This window comes from Zeus faber, assembly GCF_960531495.2.
Source record: "Zeus faber genome assembly, chromosome: 11".
NCBI classification, from domain to species: Eukaryota; Metazoa; Chordata; class Actinopteri; order Zeiformes; family Zeidae; genus Zeus; species Zeus faber.
In genome coordinates this window covers 20,382,884-20,393,220 of record NC_137205.1, presented here as the reverse complement: position 1 = coordinate 20,393,220, position 10,337 = coordinate 20,382,884, and the positions used below count along the sequence as shown (strand labels likewise).

The 10,337-nt window shown below is 49.7% G+C and overlaps 1 protein-coding gene across 1 annotated transcript; it reads right to left on the bottom strand.

The window, feature by feature from the left end:
• Positions 1–36: 36 nt before the first annotated feature.
• On the bottom strand, positions 37–9,558 carry cdr2l (cerebellar degeneration-related protein 2-like; the record flags this gene model as incomplete). The annotated part of the gene is made up of 5 exons (XM_080009887.1): positions 37–1,719; positions 2,178–2,342; positions 2,592–2,740; positions 4,454–4,566; positions 9,498–9,558. The coding sequence occupies 5 exons, from the start codon at positions 9,556–9,558 to the stop codon at positions 783–785; spliced, it is 1,425 nt and encodes a 474-aa protein (XP_079866013.1). The 3' UTR covers positions 37–782.
• Between the last annotated feature and the right edge of the window lie 779 nt (positions 9,559–10,337).

Sequence of the window (10,337 nt, the reverse complement as noted above, 5' to 3'; positions counted from 1 at the left end):
GGAATAATTCAACAGAGGTTGAAGTGAAAGCCTCCCTTATGCAACGATGCAGTCGCCCAAAAAAAATACATTGCAATAATACTTCTGCATTTTTTAATTTTTTTCTCTACACTATGCAGAACTGGTCATGGAGGTATTTACTGTTTGATTTATCTAACGGGTCACCTCTCCTGTGAGTTGTTCCTTAACAGCCAAGGAAGGAAGAGCTGTTAGATAAATCAAACAAAACACAGCGGTAAAACTCCTCGTTTATTTTAGCTTTAAAGGGACAGTCGCGGGAGGCTGCTTTCACAAAACTGAACGCACACATTCCGCAACACAATTTTTTTTTTTTTTTCAAAATTTCTTTCCTAAAAGCGGCTCTTCACTTAGTTTCAAGCTTTTATTTTACCAAATTTGAGGTCGTTTTTTTCCAAACACAGACATGCACCCGTGCCCCCTAATGCCTTTAAAACAAACATTATCCACTGAAATAAATTACTACACAAAAATTGTAAATGTCACTCAAGTCAGTTGCACAAGCTACATCCCAAATCAAGACTTTGTTTTGCTGATTAGTGTATTACAGTAGTTCATCCTCCACAGTGGTAAGTTACTATTTCAAACTCTTATCCAGGCAGTGAAATGGGAACCCCTTGATCTCAAATGAATCGGAACTAGTGCAGAGAGGGGTTTCATTAAACTACCTCGAGTCGACCTAGCTTTTATTAAGCAGCCACCAAACCAGTGAGATTAATCAAGTAGAATCGGAAAGTGTTAGTCGCCATCACAAGCCGTGCCGCTTATTTTTTCATCTTCCTTCCCTTGGTGGAGTTCATGTCCGTCTTGGTCTTCTGCAGCCGGGAGAAGATCTCCTTGAACAGGGCCTTGTACTCGGGCGTGTTCTGGCCCAGGCGTTTGTCCACCTGCTCCACCTGCCGGCTGAGGCCCTCGATGGCCTCCGGCGTCGAGGGGGTCTGGGGAGGCGTTGGGGGGCGGGCGGCCCCCAGCGCCGAGGGCCCAGGAGACACCAAGCTATACTCCTTCATGGAGGGGTCCCTGGAGACGGGCCGGGAGGTCTGCACCTCAGCGTGGCACAGGCTCTCCTCGTGGCGCCGGCACTTCCCCAGCAGCTCTTCGTATTTCTCCAGCAGGGCGTGGTACTGCTCGTCCACCTCGCGCAGGATGGACATGCCGCGCTTGCGCACGCCGTTGGCGTGCAGCGCGTAGCTGCCCTGCCGCCGGCCCGAAACGTCGCGGGCCGAGATGGCGTTGAGCGCCGTGTCGCTGCAGCTCTTCCTGACGGGGACGCTCTGCTGCCCCGCCGCGCCCGGCTCCCCGCCCGCCGCCCCGCCGCCCTCCTGCGGCCCCCCGGCGTCCTCGGGCGTGTCCGTCTCCGGGGCGTTGCTGAGCAGCGTTTGCTCCAGGCCGTCCTCCATCCCGCCGAGCAGACACGCCCTGGACTTCCGGAGCTGCTGCATCTCGTGCAGCTCCGCCTCCAGCTCCTGGACGCGCAGCTGGCAGCCCTCCGCCCCCAGGAGGCGCTGTTCCAGGCACTCGAACTCCTGCAGCACGGCGGCGCACTCCCGCTCGGCGCCCTCCCTCCGGCCGCGCTCCGACGCCATCGCCGTGCGCAGAGAGCCGACGATGTCCCGCAGCCGCTCGTTCTCCTCGTCCGCCGGGCGTCGCTCGGCCAGGTCCACGCTGCCCGGGTTCGCCAACAGGAAACCGTCTTCATACCTGAAAAGAGAATTGCAGAATCGTTTTCACATATTCACACCAACAGCGAACTCGATGCGGTCCCCTCGCAACCAAAGCCGTGGTGAGTTTCAGCGGCCTTTCCTCGGAGGAGGATACTGAGAACAGCCTTCTGGAAGGTGCCACTAATTTTCCACATCGTCCCCTCCAGCCAAATTATATTCAGTTTAAAAACAACATTTCTTAACACTGCACCAACATGGACATTCAAAGGCGTTGTCTCCACCTTCGCTTCCAGGAGACGACGGCCTGCTTTGACAGCCGAGGCAACTCACTGAACGGCGACCACTGCGGTTTTGAACAGGAACTACCACTCACACCGTCTCATCTAACCAGGAAAACCCAAATCCGAGCATGATTTACGAAAGACCAGGGGAGTGACTTGGGCCCCCCCCGCGGCCCCCCTCCCGGTCGGCCAAGCCGCTCCCGGCGGCGCTGACCTGGGCGCCGTGCACAGCTCCTTGAGGCAGGGGAACGAGTGGACGGTTTTGCGCCGCTCCTTTTTCTCCCTGCGGACCCTCAGCTCCTCCAGGGTGCGGAGCTCCTCCACCCGGGCCGTCAGACCGTCCACCTGGGCGTGCAGCATCTCCATGGTGCCCGTCAGCCTGCACACACACACACGCACGCACGCACACACACACACCACTCCTTATATTATTGAATCGGCTTAGTGATGGAGCAACAGCAAATCAATCCACTTAACACGGTGATCCTGTGAACAACCAGGACCACGTTCAGATCGAAACAGAGGGACCCGCTCAAGGAGGTAATCGCGCTGAGTCACCGCCCGGGACCTCAAACACTTCGAAATCCTTACTCGATTGATTGTGAAATGACCGCCCCCGGCTATCCACCTGTCTATCTTCTGCTGCGAGGCCTTGCTCTCCAGGACCAGCTTCTCGTTGGTGATCTCCAGCTCCCGGGCCGTCACGTCCAGCTGCTCGTACACCTTGGCGTGCTGCTCGTTCATCTCCCGCAGCATCTCCAGCTGCTTGGACAGGTACTGCGAGGAAAAGACGAACGGGGCCGGGAATTGCATTCAAACGTCATTTGCATCCAAAGCGTCATTTGCAGACCCTTTTACCCCGAAGCCGAATCTCAACCGGTCCGTCGGCGGCGGCGGCGGCGGCGGACCAGGACGTATTCCGCCGTCGTCGTCTGAAAAGCTTTCAGACAATAATGGCACAAACAATGCACGACGATGGCCGGGTCAGAGAAATTTGGCGGGAATTCGTCTCCCTGGTTGGAGTGGGAAGGTTTGTGCAGCAACAAAGTGAAGAGAAAAGAGGAAATAAAAGCGGCAACTTCTGGGCTAACCCCCTAGCGGCCTGCAAGGGTACTGCAGGTTGGCCACCTCATCACCGGCAAAACAAAGATTTTAATGTGTGTATACTGTATATATCTATTTAAGATATTTATTTATTAAGAATGCATTCACGATGTTGGTCACTCGGGTTGTACCGGTGCGCCCATGCGAAATTCTTAGGCCGGGAGGCTACGATACATATAATTATCAAAACGGAAAATAAAAAGCGACAGCATGGTATTTTGCTTTAAAACTTTGAAAATGGATCACAGCTGACGGAACATCACATTCATCGCCTCGGACTCTGCCCGTTCCCCAAGACGGCTTCTGTCTCCGGTGTTGCTCGCGGTCACATCGGGGGCTGCAGACATTCCGCACATCTTCGAGCGGGCAGTGAGTCCGAAGAGGTTGGGAACCGCTGGATTAAAGCAATCGGAGCCATTTCATTAATTTAGATTCCCTCCTCACAGCGGGTGGGGAGACGCCAGGCGGACGCTGGGTCGATACAGAGTCTGGGCTCTTACGAGGTGGGAGGTTGGGCTGTTTAGTGGAGCGAGACTGTCCCTAATGCACTAAACATCTCACTAATGGTCTTGATGCAACAGCCCGGAGAGAAAATGTGCCTGAGAAGCAGTCAGTTGCCGATCGATAGCGGAGTTCCATCCTCAAGTGGTTTGAGGGCGCAGCTTGTCTAAAATGGTTTACCGGGCATTAGCACCGGTCCACTCTGTGGCAGTTCCGCTTGCAACATGCCACCCGATTGGGCGTTTTCAGGGCCCTCCCACACGGAGACAGAGGCGGAGATGTTGCAAACACACCAGTTTATTGTAGAGAGAGCAGAGAGGGCTGGATGTAACAAGCGGGGAGCAGAGGGTCACGTCATGACGGAGGCTCTCCCCGTGTGTGTGTGTGTGTGTGGGGGGATGGGTGATTTACCTGTTGCTGCTTGATTGCTCTGACAAGCAACAGGTGTACAGCCACCCTGATCCCGTGCCCAATTACCTAGACCACAGACCATGCTGTTTTTGTTGTTGCTGCTGCTGCTGCTGCTTTTGTTGTTGCTGTTGTTTCAGGGGCATTCTTTTGTAATGACCAGTTGACAACTATGTTCTCTCTTCCTTTTTTGTATTTCTTTGTGAAGCGCATTGTGTTGCCCTGGTATGAAATGCGCTTTATAAATAAAGTGTTTGGAGATTGGAGACGATTGGAGTTTGTCAGCAATTGCAGCGTCATCGAAATACCCAACATTCATTGCTTTAGTGCGACTACCACAGTCGTCCGTAGAACCAGGCCTGCGGCGCGGAATGAGTTTCCTGTTCGGGCGCTCAGAGAAGCCGCCGTTCTTTTTCCCGCGCACGTCGCAAAGCGCATCCCGCGGACGCCTCGAACGTGCGAACGCGCAGCACGTACCTCGATCTCCTGCACTTGCTCCTCATTGTTGACGTACATCTGCTGCAGCGAGTCCTCCAGCTCCTTGTTGCGTTCCAGGAGAGTCTTGCCCAGCTCCGCCGCCAGGTGCAGGTCTGCGGACGCCACAAAAGCAGGAGACGAGGCCATCAGTTTTAATAAACGTGCCGTCTTCACCTTCCTCCCCTTTTATTTACTTAGATACCGACGCTGGGTTCACACTCAGCAGTTTCCTCCGTAGTTTCCACCTGGGTACCTATAATTGGTCGTTCCCGGTCGGGGTTTTTTTTGCATTTCAAAGTCGAAAAAAGTTTATCTTTATAATTGGGCCCCGACAGTTTGGAAGGAAAAAAAAAAAGTTAATTTTTTTTTTTTTTTTTTAAATAACAATCTGTCCAGGGTAAAAGAAAAGTCTCAACGCGCTGATCGGGTTTTTTTTTTTTGTTTTGAAAATTTGAAACGACGAAGTCTCTACTAATCAAGTGGAGCTGCTGTAGGGGGGGAGGAGAGAGAGAGAGAACATACAGTTAGCAATTAGAAATGCTCAGAGAGATTTTTTTAAGTGATCACTATTTGTCGGGCGTTGATGTTAAATCGTCTGATAAAGTTTCTTTCCGTCGCTTTGTTCAACACAAAATGGGGATTTTATTTTGGGCGTCAAGGTTTAATTAGATATCAACTACTGCCGAACACCGGGGTAGGATTCAGCCTGATTTGGCCCCGGGCCCCTCCCCCCACTTGTATCTATTATTCATCTGCTCTGGTGGAAAGAGATTTCTTCTCCTCCAAAGGGATTTAGAGTCTGCAACACGAGTAGAGACGCAGCCCCATCGCAATAAATGCAGCACTCTATCAGGACGGCATAGGAACACACACACACACACACACACACACACACACACAGCTGGATGGCGAGTGTTGGTCATAGGTTTTAAATCACAGAACCCCAGTGAATCATAAACTGTATCCTGTTCTGTGATTACCCATGACCACCGCTCAGGACCCTTTCTTGATGAGCTGGATCACACAATATGATACGATGTTGACATTAATATTTATCATCCTGTACCGTACGTCCAGCTATATTTACATTTATTTGTATTTATATTCATAACCATACGAGCAGCCATACTGCCATCTCCTCCCCAGATATTGATGGGGTTTCCTGTGCCTAGAATCCCTTTTTGTATATTCATTCAGTATATTTTTGTATATTTGGGTTTTTTTTTGGGGACTATTATCTTTGGAAATGTGACTTTTTTGTACATTTTGCTATTCTTGTTCTATTTTTTCAGACTGCTTTTATTATTTTTGCACCAGCTCTTTTGCCAACGTTGCCGTACGTGAAAATGTACAGATTCATACCAGATCATACCATATATACCATATTTGAGCATTTAAGAAATAGTAATAAATATATATATATAAATATATACATACACACACACACACACACACACACACACACAAACACACTAGTATCAATATTACCATTTTCAAATTGATTCATGAATTGAAAACAAGTGAATTCTGATGAATAATTAAAGATGAATTATTAAGAATCCAGGATGGATTTGGTGAACCTGGCCCGAGCGAAGGTCATGAGACCCATGACGGTGATTTGATATCATCATTTAAAGTCTCAGTAGCATCGTATACACACAGTATAATTTCAGCCAAAAATAGCAATGGGAGAGGCAGTGGACACTAAATGATGGGATGTGCTAAATTTTTAAAAGAGACCCGGATTAGACTTCCTGCCTCATGTTCTTCCTCCACTGTGGATGCTCCTCCTCCTCCTCCTCCTCCTCCTCCTCCATGCAGAGCTGATAAGAGAACACAGGTCTGGGGCGCTGGGCGATGACGAGCCGACCGTGTGTGTGTGTGTGTGTGTGTGTGTGTGTGTGTGTGTGTAGATAAACAAGTCTGTGCCTGTACAAGTGTGTGTGTGTGTGTGTGTGTGTGTGTGTGTGTGTTGATGTGTGAATGCATGTACAAGTCTGTGCATGTCCAAGTATATTTATGTCTGGCTTCCATGGCGTGTGTGTGTGTGTGTGTGTGTGTGTGTTGATGTGCAAATGTGAGTGTTCTCTTGTATTGTGTGTGTGTGTGTGTGTGACTAAACCACACGTGCAGATTTATTATTTTTTTTAAACGCTCTGACATAAAGATGAACATTGGTTACGTAATTCTGTGCCTGGATGCTTTCTATTTTCTATTTTTTTTTTCCCTCTCATCCGTCACAGCAATTCTTTCCCCCGTTCTTCAAAAGGAGACGGTTCGGGCGGGTTCCAAAATCCAACGTGTGAGAATACAGAAGGACACTCTACACATCACCCCTGAGCATGTTCCTCATGATGGATCACATTTTTAAAATGTTTATATTTTTAATATTGTATCTATTAATATGTTAGTTAGCATATAAGTCACAATTCATATTTATAATATATACCCTATAAACCCATAACAATAATTTATACTGTACATAGTATCACATTTCTTTATATATCTGAATATTTCTCTTCTGTATTTTTAATTTGTCTATATATGACAATTTCATTTGATTTTTTTACCTCACTTTTATATTTTATACTATTTGTATTCTCCATTTTTTCATACTGTTTAAAGCTTTTATTTTATTTTTTATTTTTTTATTACCGCTCCTGGTCGGCACCAAAACAAATTTCTTGTACGTGTCAAATGTACCCATTGCCCGAAATAAACTCATCCTCTAATTTTTTGGAGTTTTGGAAAACCGGAAACGAAATGCCAATCGGCGATAACGGACCTTACACCGATGTCCTGGTCCCGCTGACAACCACACTGACATATTCTTCATATTGACGTATTTTCTATTCGTTAATTCCATTTGAAAAAGAAGCTCCATCCGTCCTTTAATCATACACACACAACAAACGTGTCAAACAGGGAATTAAAGCTCAGCTGGGGCTGTCATTCATCTTTTCCTGGTAACAGGCGTCTTACGACCTGCTCCTCAAATTCAGAATAAGCCAAACGTCCCCCACAGGCTTCTCGGGTCACAAAGCAGCAAACTCCACAGTATTATTTCCAATAGTATTATTTCCAGGGAGAGCATATCCCTGAACACGAGCACCGTGTGGTACGAGGTCATCTGAATGGGATTTGTTTATGCTTTGGGGCCAAAGGAGCGGGTCCGGCCCCCGGGCTCCGTAATCGGATCAGCCGCGAGCGTAGAAACCTCCAGACCCCGTATTGAATGAGAACGGCGGGACGGGAGGCGGCCGCCGGCACCCGCCCCTCCCTGCGAGCCAAGGCCGCGTCCCGCACGCCAACGAGGGGCCCGGGGCCGCTTCGCTGTGACGGGGGGGGGTCGGAAGGTCGCCGCGGCGACCGGGGCCCTGCCCCTCGTGGTGAGGGTGTCGGGAGACGTTCGGCTTCGTGTCGGGTTAACGCCCGTCTTGGATCCGCGTTTGCCACGAACCCGAACGAGCGTCTCGGGCCGTGGGAGCAGAGCAACACAAACACAATTATCACGACGCGGATGAAAGCCTGATGTTCGGCGGGGAATCCGATCGGTTCACTCCTGAAGCCTGCGTGTAATAGGTCCATCTGTCCATGCATCCATCCATCTATCCATTCATCAATTAATTCATCCATCTATCATTAATCTATCCATCCATCCATCCATCCATCCATCTATCCATTCATCCACCCATCTATCTATCCATCCATCTAGCCATCCATCCATCCATCCATCCATCCACCTATCCACTCATCCACTCATCCATCCATCATTCATCCATCCATCCATCCATCCATCTCCCCCCACAAGTATGAGGACAATAACAGATCTTTTTTTTTTGCCAATCCAACCCAGTGATGCAACTGGGCTTGGAATCTGTGGCTCTTTGTTTCAGGAAAAACTCCCTCATCTAGAGAATCCCAACAATGTCTGCCTGTCTGCCTGTCTCTCTGTCTCCCTGTGTGTCTCGCTCTCTCTGGGAAAAGTCTTCCAAACTGGCAGGCAGAGGGGGGGGGGGCATCTGAAAGTGTATAAATCCTGAAAAGGCAAAAGACTGGGATGTGACCCTGCGTCCACCATTAGAATATCCCTCCCCCCCTCCATCCATCCATCCCTCCCTCACTCACTCATACAGACAGACAGACAGAGAGACTATTTTGGGAAAACCGCAATAATTGGCAGAGGGAGAGAGCAGATCGAGGGCAAAGAAGCGGCGATGAATAGGTCTAGTGTGGAAGGGGGAGATAGCGAGAGAGAGCGAGAGAGAGAGAGAGAGAGACCGTGTCATGGTGCACGTTGGTTTCTCCCTCTGACGCCCTGCACGCCCTCCGGGGTCCGGGGCCGCGCTGACTGAATCAACCCATTTACCGGAAACCTAAAACGCAAATTCAGACTTCAAGTGGAAATCCATAACGTTGTCCGCGTCAGGTGGACTACACCGCAAGGTCCAGAATTCCACGCAGAGTATTTCAGTTTGCCTTCTTCCGTTCAATTGATTTGTTGTCGTTTTTGTCGCGTGGATGTTTTCGAACCATCCCGGCGTGGCGTTCTTTTGTTGTCCTTTTCTTTTGTTGTTGTTGTTGTTGTTGTTGTTGTTTATCCATACCGACTGACCAGTGACCGCGACCGGCTACGCCGCTTCATCAAAAATTCACCGTCGCTTGTCGCTCCGTGCCGCCTGATCTGTGCATCATTCCCGGAGAAAGGCGGACCCCGCCACCCAACAGCACACACTGTGTGGGGGGGGGGGGGCACATACACAACGCAAATACACAGAGGGGTCGTTTCGAGTCAAGTATAAATACTATACTAAATCAAGTATCAAATACGGGATTTTTTTTCTTCTTTCCTCCCCCCCCCTTTACAAATAAATCTCATGGATTCCCACTTTAATAAGAACCGGACGCTCCTCGCAGAAGCGCCCGTCAACGTAACGCTTGGCTCCGGGGCACCGACGCACCCCGCCAGCCCCGCGACCCGCGCCCCGCGCCCCGCGCCCCGCACCGGCGAAACCCGAAAGCGATGTCGCGTCAGCCTCCGCACCTTGCTCCAGGTCCCGCTGGTCGTACCACGGCTCCTCTTCCTCCGTCTCGAACTCCTCCATCCTGGGCGGAGGCGGCACCGGTGCGCGCCGCCGCTGCTTGTGGGCTCGCGCTCCCCCGGAAGCGGACTCACGCCTCTGCGCGACCTTAACAAAAAATAAATAATAATAATAATAACAATAATAATAATAAAAATAAAAATAATTTAAAAAATGTGAAATTAAAAAAAATAAAAATAAAATGCAAATAAAAAAGGAAAACGGAAACGGTGTTTAACCCTCCCGGGGTTCGGTCGAAAATCCGCCCCGGTTTGGCGTGAGGCTGCACCTGCTCCCACACGGTTCGGATGGAGGTGGAGAGCGGAGACAGCCTCTTAAAGGGGAAGTGGGTCTGGGAAAAAACACCGCCCATTGTATCCCCCGGCCTTCCGAAATCACGGCTGGAATTAGGTCTGAAAACACAGCTGAATATATTTCCTAATTCCTCCAAGTATTTCCGAAATAATATATTTACACCCACCCCTGTTGTTGTTGTTGTTGTTGTCGTTGTTGTCGTTGTCGTTGTTGTCATTGTTTTTGCCGCTCCATTCTTGCACGCGGTGGTGAGCAGGGGGTTCCCTACAGGTCGCCCCATGGTAAAGAAAACAGTATAAAGTGCCCTCTGGAGCGCCCCCTACGGTAAAGAAAACAGTCTTAAGTACTCTCAAGTGCGACCCTAACCCAAAGAAAACAGTGTAAAGTGCCCTCTAGGTCGCACCTACGGTAAAGAAAAGTCTTTAGTGCCCTCTAGCGCGCCCCCTACGGTAAAGAAAACAGTGTAAGTGCCTGCTTGGTCGCACATA